At 43.4% G+C, this 19747-nt stretch overlaps 2 protein-coding genes across 2 annotated transcripts in view; one reads left to right on the top strand and one right to left on the bottom strand.

Moving 5' to 3' along the window:
• The window catches only part of LOC140848917 (uncharacterized), a 126347-nt gene that overhangs the window by 103604 nt on the left and 2996 nt on the right, over positions 1-19747 (top strand). Inside the window, exon 4 of the mRNA XM_073234170.1 lies at positions 18513-18624. Coding sequence (XP_073090271.1) covers positions 18513-18624 — 112 coding nt within the window. The remainder of the gene's footprint in view (positions 1-18512; positions 18625-19747) is intronic.
• Positions 1-19747, bottom strand: part of LOC140845526 (transmembrane and coiled-coil domain-containing protein 5A-like) — a 65723-nt gene that overhangs the window by 38080 nt on the left and 7896 nt on the right. The window lies entirely within an intron of this gene.

Here is a 19747-nt window from a genome sequence, read left to right on the forward strand (position 1 = left end):
GCCCTTTATCATTATGTACTGTCCTTTTTTATCTCTTGTTACTTTCTTTGTTTTGAAGTCTATTTTGTGTGATATTAGTACTGCAACCCCTGCTTTCTTCTCACTCTTGTTTGCCTGAAATATGTTTTTCCATCCCTTGACTTTTAGTCTGTGCATGTCTTTGGGTTTGAGGTGAGTCTCTTGTAAGCAGCATATGAATGGGTCTTTCTTTTTTATCCATTGTGTTACTCTGTGTGTTTTGATTGGTGCATTAAGTCCATTTACATTTAGGGTGACTATTGAGAGGTATGTACTTATTGCCATTGCAGGCTTTAAATTCGTGGTTACCAAAGGTTCAAGGTTAGCCTCTTTAGTATCTTACTGCCTAAGTTAGCTCATTTATTGAGCTGTTATATACACTGTCTGGAGATTCTTTTCTTCTCTCCCTTCTTATTCCTCCTCCTCCATTCTTCATATGTTGGGTGTTTTGTTCTGTGCTCTTTTTAGGAGTGCTCCCATCTAGAACAGTCCCTGTAGGATGCCCTGTAGAGGTGGTTTGTGGGAAGCAAATTCCCTCAGCTTTTGCTTGTCTGGGAATTGTTTAATCCCGCCATCATATTTAAATGATAGTCGTGCTGGATACCGTATCCTTGGTTCAAGGCCCTTCTGTTTCATTGCATTAAATATATCATGCCATTCTCTTCTGGCCTGTAGGGTTTCTGTCGAGAAGTCTGATGATAGCCTGATGGGTTTTCCTTGATAGGTGACCTGTTTCTCTCTAGCTGCCTTTAAAACTCTTTCCTTGTCCTTGATCCTTGCCATTTTAATTATTATGTGTCTTGGTGTTGTCCTCCTTGTATCCTTTCTGTTGGGGGTTCTGTGTATTTCTGTGGTCTGTTCGATTATTTCCTCCCCCAGTTTCGGGAAGTTTTCAGCAATTATTTCTTTTAAGACACTTTCTATCCCTTTTCCTCTTTCTTCTTCTTCTGGTACCCCTATAACACGGATATTGTTCCTTTTGGATTGGTCACATAGTTCTCTTAGTATTGTTTCGTTCCTGGAGAACCTTTTATCTCTCTCTATGTCAGCTTCTATACGTTCGTGTTCTCTGGTTTCTGTTCCTTCAGTGGCCTCTTGCATCTTCTCCATTCTGCTTATAAATACTTGCAGGGTTTGTTTCACTTCTGTGATCTCCTTCCTGACATCTGTGATCTCCGTCCAGACTTCATCCCATTGCTCTTGCATTTTTCTGTGCATCTCCATCAGCATGTTCATGATTTTTATTTTGAATTCTTTTTAAGGAAGACTGGTTAGGTCTGTCTCCTTCTCTGGTGTTGTCTCTGTTATCTTGGTCTGCCTGAAATTTTGCCTTTTCATGGTGATAGAGATAGTTTGCAGAGCTGGCACGAGTGACGGCTGGAAGAACTTCCCTTCTTACTGGTTTATGGCCTTCCTCTCCTGGGAGAACAGCGACCTCTAGTGGCTTGTGCTGGGCAGCTGTTCGCAGACAGGGCTTCTGCTTCCTGCCCAGCTGCTATGGAGTTTATCTCCGCTGTAGCTGTCAGCGTGGCCTGGCTCCAGCTGCTGCTCCAAAATGGTGGATCCCCGTTGGATGGGGAGCGGCCAGGAGGCTATTTATCTCTGTAAGGGGCCTTCATGCTCCCTGCTACCCAGGGAGTTAGAGTGCCCAGAGATCCCAAGATTCCCTGCCTCTGGACTAAGTGTCCTGCCCTGCCCCTTTAAGACTTCCAAAAAGCACTCTCCAAACCAAAGCAACAACAGAAAAAAATATATATATATATTAATTATATTAATAATGAAAAAAAAGAAAAATGCACGATTTTCTTTGTCCTCAGGTGCTGGTCTCAGGCACCCGCTGCTTCATTTTATTATTTTTTATGTATGTATGTATTCATTTATGTACTTACTTATTTATTCTTTATTCATTTATCATTAGTCTACAACTACATGAGTATCATTATGTTTAGGAGACTCCCACCAATTTACCAAAGGTTAAGGGACTAGGAAGGCTGGTTGTGAAGTGAGGGAGAATTACGATTAGCTCAGGTAATGTCGGGGGAAGTACCCACGGGGAAGTCAGTATTGTACAGAGAAGTCAAGTAGTGATACTATAGCATCTTACTGTGCTGATGGATGGTGTCCATAATGGGTATGTGGGGGGTCTTGATGATCTGAGCAGTCTAATAACCATAATGTTCCTCATATAAATTGTAGATTCGTTATAGTGAATAGTGCAGTCATAAAAATAAGGGTGCATGTGTCTTTTTTAAAGTGCATGGCTGCATTGTTTCTTTCTTTCTCTCTCTCTCTTCTTTGTTTTTTGTTTCTTTCTTTATGTATGCATGTATTTATTTTTCAATAATTCATTACCTATCTATCTACCTCCCTACCTATCTTTCTGTCATTAATATACAATTAGATGAGTAACATTGTTTCCTTGAGTGCCCCCATCATGAGGAAGCCCCCAGATACCCCATTGCAATCATTGTCCATGAGCATAGTGAGATACGCTCTAGAATCACTACGTCTTCTCTGTGTTGTACAGCCCTCCCTGTGGCACCCCTCCCACATTATACATGCTAACGGTAATGCGTGCTTCCTTTCCCACTCCCCTTATCCCTCTTTTCCCAGCTATTCACCCCAGTACCTTATGTTTGCTGACTCTTTGTCCATTCTTGGGTTCTGTGAATCTGATGCTGTTTTGCTCATTCAGTTTCTCTTGGTTCTACTTCTGCAAAGGTTAGTGAAATCATTTGATACTTGTCTTTCTCTGCCTGGCTTATTTCACTGAGCGTAATACCCTCTAGCTCCACCCATGTTGTTGTCAATGGTAGGAATTTTTTCTTTCATATGGCTGAATAATATTTCCTGTTCATCTTCTGATTGACACTTAGCTTGGCTATTGTAAATAGTGCTGCGTTAAAAGTTAAACATAGGGGTGTACATTTCTTTTATAAATTGGGCTGCTGCTTTCAATTATTTTTTATATGTGTATGTATATATGTATTCATTTATGTACTTACTTATTTATTCCTTATTTATTTATCAGTAGTCTACAACTACATGAGTAACATTATGTTTACTGGACTCCCCCCATCACCAATTTACCAAAGGTAAAGGACTAGGAAGGCTCGTTGGGAAGAGAGGGAGAAGAGTGGACAGGTAGCATTACGATTAACTCACATAATGCGGGGGGATGTCCCACAGGGATGTCAGTATAGTACAGTGAGTTCAAGTAGTGATTCTGTGGTATCTTGCTATGGTGATGAACAGTGACTGTAATGCGGTATGTGGGGTGGAGTTGATCTGGGATGCGTAGTAACCGTAATGTTGCTTATATAATTGTAGATTAGTCATTGTGAATAGTGCTGTGATAAACAAAGGGGTGCATGTGTCTTTTTGAAACTGGGTTAGAGCTTTATTTATTTCTTTATGTATATATGTATTTATGTATATGTATATTTATTTATTCATGCATTCATTTATTATCTATCTGTCTATGTATATCTATCTATCTTTCTGTCAGTAATATACAATTACATGAGTAACATTATGTTTACTAGACTCCCCCCATCACGAAGATGCCCCCACATACCCCATTGTAGTCACTGTCCATGAGCATAGTAAGACACTGTACAATCAATACTTGTTTCTCTGTGTTGTTCAGCCCTCCCTGTGACCCCCTTCCACAATATACGTGCTAATCATAATGCATACTTTCTATCCCTGTCCCCTTATCCCTCTATTCCGAACTATCCACCCCAGTCCCTTTCCCTTTGCTAACTGTTCGTCCATTCTTGGTTGCTGTGAATCTGGTGCTGTTTTCTCATTTAGTTTCTCTTGGTTCTCATTCCTCAGAAGTTAGTGAAATCATTTGATACTTGTCTTTCTCCACCTGGCTCATTTCACTGTGTATATTACCCTCTAGCTCCTTCCATGTTGTAAATGGTAGGATATTTTTCTTTTGTTATGGCTGAATAATACTGCACTGTTCATTTTCTGATGTACAGTTAGCTTGACTATTGTAAATATTGCTGTGTTAAACATATGGGTGCACCTGTCTTTTTTAAACAGGGCTCCTGCTTTTTATTATTTATTTTTTTCTATATGTGTGTATGTATTCATTTATGTACTTACTTATTTATTCATTATTCATTTATCATTAGTCTACAGCTACATGAGCAACATTACGTTTAGTAGACTTACCCCATCACCAGTTTACTAAAGGTTAAGGGACTAAGAAGGCTGGTTCTGAAGTGAGGGAGAAGGGTGGACAGGGGCCATTAGGATTAGCTCACATAATGTGTGGGGAGGTCCCATGGGGAAGACAGTATAGAACAGAGAGTTCAAGTAGTGATTCTGCAGCATCTTAGTATGCTGATGGACACTGACTGAATGGGTTATGTGGGGGTGACTTGATCTGGGGCGTTTAGTGACCATAACGTAGCTCATATGATTGTAGATTATTTATTGTGAACAATGCTGTAATAAACATAGGGGTGCACATGTCTTTTTAAAACTGGCTGGCTGCTTTCTTTGTTTCTTTCTTTCTTTGATTATTTATTGTGAACAATGCTGTAATAAACATAGGGGTGCACATGTCTTTTTAAAACTGGCTGGCTGCTTTCTTTCTTTCTTTCTTTGTTTCTTCCATTTCTTTCCTCTTTCTTTCTTTCATGTATGTATTTATTCATGCATTCATTCGTTTATCTGTCTATCTATCATTGTTTCTTTGTCTTTCTTTGTATATACATATTTATTCATTTATTCATGCACTCATTCATTTATTATCTATCTTTCTTTCTATCCCTCTGTCATCAATATACAATTACATGAGTAACATTATGTCTACTAGACTCCCACCATCACAAAAATGCCCCCAGATACCCCATTGCACTCTCTGTCCATGAGCATAGTAAGATAGTGTAGAATCCTTACTTGTCTTCTCTGTGTTGTTCAGCCCTCCCTGTGACCCCCTTCCCACAATATACATGCTAATCATAATGCATACTTTCTATCTCTGTCCCCTTATCCCTCTATTCCCAACTATCCACCACAGTCCCTTTCCCTTTGGTAACTGTTAGTCCATTCTTGGGTTCTGTGAATTTGGTGCTGTTTTGCTAATTCAGTTTCTCTTGGTTCCTCTTCTCAAGAGGTGAGTGAAATAATTTGATACTTGTCTTTCTCCGCCTGGCTTATTTCACTGTGCATAATACCCACTAGCTCCATCCATGTTGTTGTAAGTGGTAGGATTTTTTTCTTTTGTTATGGCTGAATAATATTGCACTGTTCATCTTCTGATGGTCCCTTAGCTTGGCTATTGTGAATAGTGCTGTGATAGACATAGGGGTGCCCATGTATTGTAAACTGAGCTGCTACATTCTTTTTTTATTTTATTTTATTTTATTTCACTTTTCTTTATTTAGTTTTATTTTGGTATCATTAATTTTTAATTACATGAAGAACATTATGTTTAGTAGGCTCCCCCTTCCCAAAGTCCCCCCTCACAAACCCCATGACAGTCACTCTCCATGAGCATAGTAAGACTCTGTAGAATCACTACTTGTCTTCTCTGTATTGCACACCCCTGCCCGTGCTCCCCTCCACATTATTCATGCTAATCATAATGCCCCCTTTCTTTTTCCCCTTCCTTATCCATCCCTACCCACCCATCCTCCACAGTCCATTTCCCTTTGGTAACTGTTAGTCCACTCTTGGTTTCTGTGATTCTGCTGCTGTTTTGTTTCTTCAGTTTTTCTTTGTTCTTATACTCCACATATGGGTGAAAACATTTGGTACTTGTCTTTTCCGCTCAGTTTATTTCACTGAGCATAATACCATCTAACTCCATCCATGTTGTTTGCAAATGGTAGGATTTGTTTTCATCTTATGGCTGAATAATATTCCATTGTGTATATGTACCACATCTTCTTTATTAATGCATCTACTGATGTACCCTGACTGTAATGTGATATGTGGGGGTGACTTGATCTGGGGCGTGTAGTAACCATAACATAGCTTATATAATTGTAGATTGTTTATTGTGAATAGTGCTGTGGTAAACATGGGGGTGTATGTGTCTTTTTTTAAACTGGGCAGCTGCTTTGTTTCTTGCATTTCTTCTTTCTTTCATGTATGTATTTATTTATTAATGCATTTATTCATTTATCTTTCTATCTATGCTTGGCTATTGTGAGTAGTGCTGTGAGAAACACGTCTTTTTAAACTATCCTGCTGCATTCTATCTAATCTATCTATATATGTATGTATGTATGTATGTATGTATGTATCTATCTATCTATCTATCTACTTATCATGTCTATGTAATCATCTACTTATCACCTATATCTATCTATCATCTATCTATCTATTTAGTTATAATTAATCTACAATTAAATGAGTAACATTATGTTTACTCAAGTCCCCCCATCACCAAGGTACCCCAAGATACCCCTTGCCGTCACTGTCCTTCAGCGTAGTAAGATGCTTTAGAATCACTTGTCTTCTCTGTGTTGTACAGCCCTCCCTGTGCCACCCCTCTGGCATTATATTTCCTAATTCTAATGTCCTCAATGTTCCCCCCACCCTGATCCCTCCATTCCCACCCATCCACCCCAGTCTCTTTCCCTTTGGTAACTTTTAGTCCATTCTTGGGTTTTGTGAGACTGCTGCTGTTTTGTCCTTCAGATTTTTCTTTGTTCTGATACTCCAGTGATGAGTGAAATCATTATATATATTGTGAATAATATTCCACTGTTCATCTCGTGATGCAGCTCCCCATCACTGGGTAGTTCCCGCCTTCGAGGGGTGGAGTTTGCAAGAGCACCACTGTTGCCTGGAGATTCCGTGATGTCACAGTGGTGCCCCTTCCTAGAGACAGAATGTGTATGCTGAGAGGAGCAGCTGTGATTCTGGTGAGGTGGACATTGACCATCTTGACAGCATCAGGTTAAATGGAATCCAGACCCAAGGTACTGTGTGTTTCTTTTTATTTTGGTGTCAGTACTAAACAGTTCCATGAGCAACATTATGGTTACTAGACTACCCCTATTATCAAGTCCCCACCACATAGCCTGTAAGAGTCACTGTCCATCAGCCCAGGAATATGCTGTAGAATCGCTACTGATCTTTGCTGTGTTATACTGCCTTGCCCATACCTGCCACCCACCCACATTATGTGTGCTACTCATAATGCCCCATTTTCCCTCTCTTCCCTCCCTTCCAACGCATCCTACATAGTCACATTCTGTTTCATAACCATGAGTCCATTCTTGGGTTCAGTAAGGCTACTACTGTCTTGTTCCTTCATTCTTTTTCTTTTTCATGATACTCCACAGGTGAGTGCAATCATTTGACACTTTTCTTTCTGTGCATGGCTTATTTCACTGAGCATAATACCCTCCAGCTCCGTCCATGTTGTTGTAAATGGTAGGATTTGTTTTCTTCATCTGGCTGAATAATATTCCACTGTTCATCTTCTGATGGACACTTACCTTGGTTATTGTGAATACTGCTGTGATAAACAGAGGGGTGCACATGTCTTTTTAAAATTTCCCTTCTCTATTCTATTATTTAATTCTGCATGTATATATGTATGTATATATGTATGTATGTATTAGTTACTTATTTATTTGCTATTTATTTATGATTAGTCTGCAACTACCTGAGTAACATGTAGTTTACTAAACTCCCCCCATCAACAAGATGCCCCCAGATACCCCACTGCAGTCTCTGTCCATGAACATAGTAAGACAGTGTAGAATCCCTACTTGTCTTCTCTCTTTTACAGCCCTCCTTGTGCACCCCTTCCACATAACACATGCTAATTGTAATGTGCATATTCCTCCATTCCCAACTATCCACCACAGTCTCTTTCCCTTTGATAACTGTTAGTCCATTCTTGGTTTCTGTGAATCTGTTGCTGTTTTTCTCATTCAGTTTTTCTTGGTTCTCCTTCTGGGAGGTTAGTGAAGTCATTTTATACTTGTCCTTCTCTGCCTTGCTTATTTCACTGAGAATAATACCCTCTGGCTCCATCCATGTTGTTATAAATGGTAGGATTTTTCTTCTTCATCTGGTAGAATAATATTACACTGTTAATCTTCTGATGGACACTTAGGTTGGCTATTGTTAATAGTGCTGTGATAGACAAAGGGATGCACATGTCTTTTATAAACTGGGCCAGTGCATTCTATTATTTATTTATTTATTTATGTATGTATGTATGTATTTACTTACTTATTTGTTTTTTATCATTATTCTATAACTACATGAGTAACATTATGTTTATTAGACCCCCACATCAACAAGATGCCCCCACATTCCCCATTGCACTCACTGTCCATGAGTATAGTAAGACACTGTAGAATCACTACTTGTCTTCTCTGTGTTGTACAGCCCTCCGTGTGACCCCCCTCCCACATCATACGTGCTAATCATAATGAAGGGTTTCTTTCCCTCTCCCCTTGGGGGGGAAGGCACACTGTCTTCTTCTTGGCCATGAGGTGGCATCCTCCGCCCTACGTCCCTGAAGGGGTGAATCACCAGCTCCAGGGCCCCGGAGCAGGAGCTTCTCCTTGGGGAACCGCATCTCCTGCAGCCCGGCCATGGTCACGTCGTGGAGCAGGAGCCCTGTGGAGGGAGTGCGAGTACGAGGTTGGTCCCTGCTGCGGCGGGGCCGCCCCGATCCTGCTGTGACTCTCCGGGCCAGCAGAGGGCCGCACAGGCCCAGGGACCGCATCACCAGCATGGGAACATTGCATTGCTGGCCTTTGCAGCAAGGCTACCTCTGTGACACTGGCCTGTAGGGCGCACCTAAGTCAACATGTCATTTGCTCTTCAAACATGTTTCCAAAAGAGAGAAAAGAAACAAAAGCAACTCCAGATGATCCCTAGAACAATGTCAAGGAAATTCTGAATTTGTTGAGAAGTAGAGGGGCCAGTGTGGGGTGGCTAAACAAAGGATCAGAGGCAGACAGAAGCCCTGCTGTGGTCAGAAGTGGACAGTGGGGTCCTGGAGGACACAGAGAGGAACACAGCTGAGGGCTGTCTTCAGGACCTGGAAGAACATGCCTAGGTGAGTATGGCCCCGAGGGAGGGGAGGCGAGCAGAGTAATGATGAAGGAGGGCATGCCAGTTGTGATGTGCCACCAGCAGGCATGGATGGCCCACAATGACGGCTTACCCCCTAGCCACCGAGGGTGGGTTCCAGGCCCAGGAGACTCTGGACCTCTGGACCTCAGGAGAGGAAAGGGTCATATGTGCACGTGTGCATACATGCATGTCTGTGTCTGTGATTGGAGAAACCAGTGGTAGACAGAGAGGGTCCAAGGCTCCCATAGCCTGCGTAGCCTGGAACTGTCACCCCTCACGTGGATTTCAGGATGGCCTAGATCAGAATGCACCATGAAAAAAACTGGAAAAGGACATGAACTAGAAATTCATAAAATTAAAATTGTTGCATACATACATGGGAAAATACTAAAACTCACTAGAAGTCAAAGAAATTCAAATTAAAACAATACACCTTTTGTTTGTGTGCCAATGCAACTGGCAAAGTTTATAGTACTGTCAAAAACACACTGAAACTGGTGCTTTTCTTATACTGCTTGTGGTCATATAAATTGATACACCTTTTGGAGGGCAGTTTTGCAGAATAATAATGACTTAAAATAATTTAAAAGGTTCATACTCTTGGGACTCAGCCACCTCCCTGGAAGAAACTGCCGAAGGAAACCAGAGAGGGCACCTAACAATGTACCTGTAAGAATGCTCACCACAGTGCCATTTACAGCAGGGGGGAAAAAACTGAAATAAAACTAAATGTCCATGAATAGAGCACTAGACAAACTATGGGTCAGTAACTTGTAAAAGATTAATTAGTAACATGGGAAAGTGCTTGTGTCATAGTAAATAGAAAAGGCAGTTCTAAAACATTTTATTTTCCAAATTATGAGAAATATGAATAGTTCCACCAAAAATCCTGGAAGGATGTACACCATAAAGTTGACAGGCATTATCCCTGGTGCTGGACTGAAAACTAGCATCTATGATTTGAAATCAGGAAAACACACAGTTTTAAGAGACTATGTGAAGATCACAAACAATTTCTTATTCTTACAAAGCATCTCAAGCTCACAGTTCTTGTTGTGGTTTTTTGGGGTTTTTTTTTTTTTGACAGGTTTAAGTAGCAGGAGCATACATACGCTCTCAAGAAGGGTGGAGGGCGGGCTGTCTGGAAACCAGAAGCAGCCACAAAATATTTTCCTGTACCACTTGACTTTCTGATGGGAAGCAAGATGAGGAAAGCAACGGCTAAGGGAGGTTCCATGGCCCAGAAATGGGGACTTCGGAGTCCTAGCCCAGTGCTCATCCCCGCATGGCCTGGAGGGATAGAAGGATGGATTCCTCTCCGTCTTTCCCTCCTCCCTTCCTTCCTTCCCAATTCTATTTTTAGTCTTTCTTGAGGGTGAAGCCCTCCGACTTCCGCTTTGCCCTGAGAGGCAGACAATCCACTAACCGGCTGGTGAGAAGGCGCTCCCCACCCATCCCTCCTCTGCCCTCCCTGCTCCTTTGGCTTCTCCCTGCAGAAGGCCCAGTGAGGGGGACTGGACAGCGGTCGCCTGGAACCCCGGGGCACAGGGCCTCAGTTGGCGGCAGGCTGTTGTGAAACCAGTTCGCAGCTCCAGACCTTCCTGGGCTTCCTTCCCTCCCATCAGGAGCAGGAAGCATCAGCCTTCCAGAGTGACAGGAAGATGGTGCTACCTGACTGCAGGGGGGTCCCCACCTGAGTGAAGTTTTGGTTCAGACGGGCTGAGGCCAGGCCAGAAGCTGCTGTCCTTCCAGGCCTTTTCAAAGGCTAATTAAGAGCTGTGGAGCCCCCTGGGAGAGCCTGACCCCAGCATGTAGCGGCCAGGCAGGGAGACAGGCCAGGCCCCTGCCCTCCCAGGGCGCCAGGGCCCCGCACCTCCATGCCAGGCTGGAGTTCTCTGTTCCTGGCGGTTTCCGGGGAAACCAGCTAACAATGCAGATGGGCTGTATTTCTAGAAAGGTGTTCTCTTCCCTCTCTCCCTCCTTCTCCCCTGCCCTTTCTGATGTGTGCACACCTATCCATCCATCCCGATTGGGAGCTTAAAGAAGGCCCCCCACCTTGGAAAACTATTCCCCCATTAGTATATTTTAAACTGACAGCCTCCCTGACCATCTGACCGGATTAACGCATTGACAGCTCTGGGGTGTCCCCGCCCTCACTGGGGCGTGTCATGAAACCACCCAGGAGACCACGCTCCCCAAAGATGGCACTGTTAGAAGGGCTGCGAGTGGACAGTGCTGGGACAGATGGCCCATGATGGAGGGCACCTGAGGAAACTGTCTAATCCAGAGAACTGGGATCTCCACCCGTGGAAGGCACAGCCTGCCCAGGGCCCCGTGGGTGGTGATGTGAGGCTCCACAACAGAGGCCCGGCTGGCCATTCCCACAGGGGGCTGGCAGAGAAGTTTCTTCCTAGGAAAGTTATGATGTTTTTAAAAAGGCAGTTAGAGAAGGTAGAAAAAAATGAGATTCCGTCTAACCCCATACACAAAAGTAAATTTGAAATGGATCAAAGACCAGAATGTAAGTCATAAAACCATATAACTCTTAGCAAAAAACATAGGCAAAAATCTCATGGACATAAACATGAGTGACATCTTCATGAACATATCTCCCCGGGCAAGGGAAACAAAAGCAAAAATGAACAAGTGGGACTATATCAAGCTAAAAAGCCTCTGTACAGCAAAGGACACCATCAATAGAACAAAAAGGTATCCTACAGTATGGGAGAATATATTCATAAATGACAGATCCGATAAAGGGTTGACATCCAAAATATATAAAGAGCTCACACACCTCAACAAACAAAAAGCAAATAATCCAATTTAAAAATGGGCAGAGGAGCTGAACAGGCAGTTCTCTAAAGAAGAAATTCAGATGGCCAACAGACACATGAAAAGATGCTCCACATCGCTTGTCATCAGAGAAATGCAAATTAAAACCACAATGAGATATCACCTCGCACCAGTAAGGATCGCCATCATCGAAAAGACAACAAATGTTGGCGAGGTTGTGGAGAAAGGGGAACCCTCCTACACTGCTGGTGGGAATGTAAATTAGTTCACCCATTGTGGAAAGCAGTATGGAGGTTCCTCAAAATGCTCAAAATAGAAATACCATTTGACCCAGGAATTCCACTTCTAGGAATTTACCTTAAGAATACAGCACTCCAGTTTGAAAAAGACAGATGTACCCATATGTTTATCGCTGCACTATTTATAATAGCTAAGATATGGAAGCAACCTAAATGTCCATCAGTAGATGAATGGATAAAGAAGATGTGGTACATATACACAATGGAATATTACTCAGCCATAAGAAAAAAACAGATCCTACCATTTGCAACAACATGGATGGAGCTAGAGGGTATTATGGTCAGTGAAATAAGCCAGGCGGAGAAAGACAAGTACCAAATGATTTCACTCATATGTGGAGTATAAGAACAAAGGAAAACTGAAGGAACAAAACAGCATCAGAATCACAGAACCCACGAACGGACTAATAGTTACCAAAGGGAAAGGGACTGGGGAGGATGGGTGGGAAGGGCGGGACAAGGGTGGGGAAAAAGAAAGGGGGCATTACAATTAGCATGTATAGTGTGGGGCAGGCACAGGGAGGGCTGTGTGACAGCAGACAAGTAGTGATTTTACAGCATCTTACTGTGCTGATGGACAGTGACTGTGAAGGGATATGTGTGGGGAACTTGGTGACAGGGGGAGCCTAGTAAACATAATGTTCTTCATGTCATTGTAGATTAATGATACCAAAATTAAAAAATTTCAAAAAGATTCCTTATCAAGTCCACACATTGTGCACCTTAGACTTACACTGTGTTGTCAATTACATTTCCATAAAGCTGGGCGGGGGGAAGAAAGAAAATGAGATTCCTATCAGCCTGCCACATGGAAGTCTGGGTAGGTCTGCAAGGAGTTGGGTGGCAGAGAGCAGGGCAGGCTGGTCGAACCCAGGGGTCTGTGAAGGAACAGCGATGCCCTTCCTATCTGCCCCTTTCCCCCTCTGATGCCTAAAGGCAGCAGAGTGTTGGAACCAATGGACCTGGGATGAATCCCACCCTCCAGTTACCATGTCCCCGGAGCCACAGCCAGTTATTTCTTCTCTACCACTTACTGTCTGGCTTTGGTTGAGGAATATCCCTAAAGGACTGCTTATCTGCAAACAGGAATGATAGCCTTGAGATGCAATAGAGACAATGGATAGAAAAATGCCTTTTAAGTGGAAGACTTCTATACCCATTTGAAATGGTGCAAAAATAATTTAACATAGGTGCCTAAGGTCTTCCTTACCTTCCTCTGCCTACTCAACACAACTCTGGAGTTCTTCCTCTCTTGTCCTCTGTCTGAGGTAGGGTGCATACTGCTAGCAGGGAGGCCACACTGATACTTGCCACGAAGGGATGTAAAAGAGATGGGGGGAGCAAACGGCCCCTTTGGCTGGGTGACAGACATGGGGGTGTGCAAAGGAGTCAGCGTGGTGACAGGGGCCCCTGAGCAGGCCCCTGGTTGATGATATGTGCTTTTTTAAATGTGATTCTATGCTAAGACCTGGGCCATGTGAACCCTCAGGCTTATTAGGGTTAAAAGTATAGTGGTTACTGTGGTCACTCCTGAAACTATTCAATAAATGCTTCCCTTAAATTGATCAGTAGCTGTTACATATCTTACAGAATAGAACAACTGATGAATGGAAGCACCACTCAAACAGGGTTGGGAGTATGGGAATTAACAGTGGGTTGTCTTAATAACTGGGGACAGCATTCAGCCAGAGGTGAGAAAGGGCATGAACACTGGGAAAGGGCAGCACAGTGAAGAACTGCTTCCCACCATGCTCCAGGCTGCCCCCCCTGAGAAACACAGGGACTGAAGGAGAAGATAGGCAAGACATGGGTGGGTCAAGTTGCTCTGCGCAGGAGGAGGCAGACAGGTGAGCTGGGCCTGTGCAGCAGGGAGAGACCTGTCTATGAGCAAAGAGGCAGGACTGTGGAATGGCTGGTATTCTTCCAACCAGAAGAGTGGGGGGGGGGGTTGCCTCTGGAAGAGTTATGGTCCAAGATGTCCTGCGGATGCTGCAGTCCTGAAAAGGCCTGGTCATAAGGTCCCACTAGTAGGAGAAAAGCCACACAAACATGACATAAGCTGCCATGAGCAGCAGTCAACCTGGGCCCATCAAGCCCCACCCCTTGGGAGGCATCCATGCCACGGAGAGAGTGACATGGCAGAGGGTGGGCACCCATACATATTTCTACTTACACCATGCCAGCACCATGGTTTGAAAAGAATCCCTGGACACTGGGGACCCCAGAAATCAGGAACTCAACTTCCAACCGACTGTGAAGGGGGTTTGGAGCTATATAGGTAGCTGGCCCCTTCTATACCATGCTTGTCCCTATTCTGATCTCAAAGAGTTGGGATAGCCCTGGGGCTGGGATGGGGCTAGACCTTCCCCTCAGTGGCCCCATTTCACAGACCAGAGAAAAAACTGACGGAGGAGTGATTTGTGCAGGCCCCCCCCGTGGCAGATCCAGGAAGGCAACCTGAGCCTGTCCATGCCCTTAAACCCACTCTACATGTATTCTGCCCCCTGGGTAGATGGCCTGACAGGAGGATGCAGGGACATAGTTTTTTCTGGCCCAGCTTCCATATACTCTCTCTAGTTATGGCCCCTTGATTTATGCCCAACTTCAACTAGACTAGTTCTGCTTTTCCATTGATTTGGTTCAATGAATTACTATATGCCCACAACCACAGCCATATTCCCTGCCCCCCAAACCCCCACACTCACTCACTCATCCTTCCAGCACATTCCACCATGCTTACGGCAGCCATACTTGGATTCTGACACTCAGAGCTAAAGACCCCACCTGACTCAGTAGGCACATTATACCCACAGAAAACATGTGCCTTTGTTCATGCTGTTTGCCCTGCCTGGAATGTCTTTCTCTTTCATACCCCAGCCAACAATAATAACAAAAACAATCATTACTGTTTTCAGACACTTGAATGAGATGAAATGAATGAATGAAAATTGCAAACTATTAAACGACTGATCATATTTGGTGTGGGTGAGATTGTGGGGAATTAGCACACACCCACATGTAGTGTTGCTGGGATTGATGTGGGTTCAATTTTATTTGGAGGGCAACTGGATAGTAAAAAATGCAAATATCTGTCAACTCTGCATTCATCCTAAAGAAAAACATACATGTGTACATTAAGAGGCAATGTGCAAGGACTGTTTGGAACAGTAGAAGAGTGGAAACAACACAAATGAATATCAGTTAAACTATGGAATATCTACACCCTAGACCACCATGCAGCTATTTTAAAAACAAGGTGGCTCTACTCAGACACATAGGGCAAGCATCCTAAAACATGCAGTTAAGACAAAAAGGCATGTCACAGAATAGTAAGTATAAATAAGCTCACTTATGTTTTTTGAAAAAATGCACTGAACAGGTACATATATTAAAACGGGGTCCTCAAATGATTCAGGGTAATTGTAACAATGCCTATCCACTGCCAATTAAATTAAGACATAATATTTCTCCCCACCTTTTAACTTTTTATTTTGAAATAGTTTCAGATTTATAGAAAAACTGAAGAAAAAAACAAGGCACAGAAATTTCCACACACCCCTCATCCAGCTTCCCCTAATGATGACAACTACAGGACCAAAATACAGAGAAACCAGGAAACACAACACTGACACTGTTGAGTTGAGTAATCTACCAGTGTATGAATTTCACCAGTTTTCCCAATAATATCCCAGGCCCAGAACCACACCGCAGTCAATGCTCATGTCATCTCCTCCTGTCAGGGACAGTTCCTCAGTCTGCCTTTGTCCTTCATGACATCAACACTTTTGAAGAATATGGACAAGTTAAGTCTGTAGGATGCCTCTCAATCGGGTTTGTCTGAGTATTTTATGATTAGACTGAGGTTACACATTTTTCGCAAGAATACAATGGAAATGATGTGCACTTCATGTGGGATGTAGGTGATGGCAACCAGTTTTCACTGGGGACGTTAGTTACCCCCGATTACTCGATTAATATGGTGTCTGCAGGTATAAATTTACAATTTTCCCCTTTGTAATTAGTATCCTGTGGGAAGACAGTTTGTACTATGCAAGTATCCTTGTTTCTCACCATGCTTTTGCTCCGATTTTAGTGACCATTGATGATTCTGGCCTATGGTTGTTACTGCGGTGTTTAGTACTGCCATCATCCCTTCCACATGTATTAATTGGAATTCCCCTGTAAAAGAGCTGCCCTTTCTTCTCCATTACTTACTTATGCAATTATTTACTGACATCCAGAAGAACGCATGGATATTTTCTATTTTATGGGTGATAATCCATTGCCATCACTATTTATTTCACTGTTCAAACTGTTGCAGGTGTGGCCACACTGAGTTTCTTCAGGTTGGATCTTGGGTCCTGCCTACTACGTTTTGAATAGTTTCTAATTTTCTATTCCCAGATGATGTTCCAGACTCGTCTTGTATTTTCTCTGCCTCATCCATGGAATCAACCACTTGTCCAAGGAGCCCTGGCTTCTGTTACTGGGAAATGCTGTTGAGAAAGATCTGGACTCTAGATAGGCTCACTGAGGTGTCATCGCTCTAGGCCAGCTTAGCAGACAGAGCTAGGAAATGGATGCAAGTATACTCACACACACACACACACACACACACACACACACACCTCTATCCATCTGTATAATAAATCTGGAATTTATACTGGTATAAAATTATACATATAAACTGGTATAAATCCTAAATACTAACTTTAACTCCAACACCACACTACTCTAACTTACCCCTTTTCTCTCTTTGTGATATTTTCTCCCACAATGAGAAACTAGGTTCTCATTATCTATACTTTTTTTGCTTATTTGTTCATTCCTAGTATATACACAAGGTAATTTCAGAACGGCTATTCACAGGAGTTCTTATCACTCAACTTTTTGTACTTACTTTACCCTTTTTAGGGAGTACTTTAGTCTTTCAGATTTAGACTCAGAGTTTTTAAAGGCATCTATCACTCTTGTGAATTCTCAAAAAGGAAAATGTAAGTGAAATAAATTATTTAATGTCTTCTGAAAATTCTTCACGTTCAGGATATGATGCCTGTGGATCACTCTGTCTTGAATTCTTGCTGCCTGAGATTTTCCGTGTGCAGCCCCCACCCCTCTGACATCAGCATTGATGGAGTGGCAGTTCCCATGAGTGCTTCACCACTGCCTCCAGGATTCCCACCAATCTGCAAATTCCAATGTACAGGTGATGGCCGGGAGGGCAGTCCTGATGCTCACACCTCACCAACAGAGACTGTATGTTAGAGATGTTAACGTCTGAAAACGTGCCTCTTAGAGAGTTGACATCACATAGCTCTTTCATAAAATTTTATTTCACTGAGGCACAGCACCAGTGCATGAACTCTGTTTCTGCACATAACGTGTTTCCAGGAATTAAACAAAGACTTGATAAACCTCCAGGTCCAAACCACAGGCAAGGGCAGACAGGACAGGAATCCCGGGAACACGTTCCATGTGGGAAACTTCTGTATGGAGCCAGTAAAAAATGTTATACAGCAGCAGAGACTGTTAACTGCCCCCCAATATCTGTTCTCCCCCTTTTCCTTAATGATGATAATCCCCAAATTTAAGATGGGCTGTTGGACAATGGGAATAAAGCCTACTTATAACCACATGGCAACATTCAGCCAGCAAGGTGTAAATGGAAGCATGTGATTTGGGGGTATAATGGTCTTAAAAAGGAAGACATGCCATTCTTCCACCACCACCCCTTCTTCCTGTGGGCTGTAATACAGATGTGATGGTGGGTGCTCCAACAGCCATTTAGGACCTTGTGGCAGGATACTGAACGTGGCAGTGTGGCACTATAAAAGGAGTCAAGGTACCTGAGAATCATGAAGCCATGATTCTGGATGGCTTATCTCCAGACTCTGTTTATGAAAGAGGAAAATACACTTTTATCTTGTTTCATCTGTTATTATCTTGGGTTTTCTGTCACATATCATTGAAGCTAATCTAAACTTAGAACATTTCTCTTGGAGACCCACCCTAAGATGCTAAAGGAACTCAAAGAAAAGGGAAAAGGATGGGGTTTGCCCAAGGGAAAACAGGGACCTGCTAGAGCCTCCAGGAACCTGCACCTCCTCTCCTCTGGCCAGCATGATCCATGAAGGGATCCTTCCCATTCTTTCCTCAATGAGTACGCCAGCCCCTCCTAGCCCACCTCTCAGGAGCCCACACTAGCTGCGTCCACCACAATAACTGCGACCTACATGAAAAAATGAAAAGCTCAGTTTGGCAGTTAAACACATTCTCAAGTTTAACACAGATGCCTCCATTCAGCTGTGTATCTGCTTAATTTGGCAGATTTCCCAGAAACAAAGATATGTCCTGGATCTCCATGCAAGATTCACAGAGGTACACCAAGGCAACAAGCCTCTTCCACCCCAGGAGTCTGCAATGTGGTCTGTAGTAAAGAGTGAGTGTGAAAGAGCAGCTCTTCTTTTTTTCTTTTCTTTTTTAATTGAAGTATCATTGATGTACAGTCTTATATTGGCTTCAAGTACACAGCAGTTCAACAGTTGCCCATGTTATTAAATCCTCCCCACTCACTAGTGCGGTTATGTCTGTCAACACAGGAACATGTCACAGAATCCTAGGCTATACAATCCATGCTATGCTGCTATACCCTACCTGCCGCCGGCTTATATTATGAAAAAGCAGCTTCATTACTGGGTAGCCCCTACTCCTCTGGGATGCCTACTGTATTAGGGTTTTGAGGAAAAACACTCACCTAGCAGAGAAGGACCCACTCCATCCAGCAACCAGAGTCTTCCTGCCTCAAATACAGTGTCTGCAGAGGGGTGCTGCATCAGGGCGCTGCGAAATGCTAGGCCCTTTCTACTTGTAAGAGCACCTAGTTTCCTATTGGGACATGTCTCTTGTCTCCTGCCCAGTCCATGTGGCTCAAGCAGGGATGACCACAACCCCAGGGGTGGCCAAGAGGGCTATCCCTAAGTCATTCATTCATTCATTCAGTCATAGTGATTGAGCACCTGCTACATGCTAGGCACTGGAGAAGAAATACTGACCTTATAGACAAAAATTCCTACCTCTGGAAGTTTCTAGGGAGAGGCAACCAATCAGTAAATCTAAGTAAATATATGGTCTGTTAGATGGGCTAAGAGCAATAGAGGAAGCCATGTCAGAGAAGGGGATAGAAAGCGGGGCTGAGGGCTGAGATCTGAAACAGCTTGGGAGTGGGCCACCCTGTGAAGGCAACATGAGCAAAGATGTGAAGGTGAGAGAGAGGGCCTTGGGGACGTCTGGGAGAACAGTCAGGCAGAGAGAGGTGTACATGTGTGAGAGAAGTGTGAGAAAGGTGTTTGCCTGGTGTGTTCAGGTAAGTGTGAGGAAGCCAGTGTGGCTGGAGCAGAGTGACTCAGGCAGTGGTCTTAAAGGAGACCTGCCATTCTTCAACCCCTCCTCCTTCCTGCTGGCTGGAATACAGATGTGACCGTGGGAGCCTTAACAGCTGTTTTGGACCTTGTGTCAGGATACTAAAGGCAGTAGAGTGGCAGTGTAAAAGGAGTTGAGGTACC

Source organism: Manis javanica, chromosome 1 (assembly GCF_040802235.1).
Source record: "Manis javanica isolate MJ-LG chromosome 1, MJ_LKY, whole genome shotgun sequence".
Classification (NCBI taxonomy): domain Eukaryota; kingdom Metazoa; phylum Chordata; class Mammalia; order Pholidota; family Manidae; genus Manis; species Manis javanica.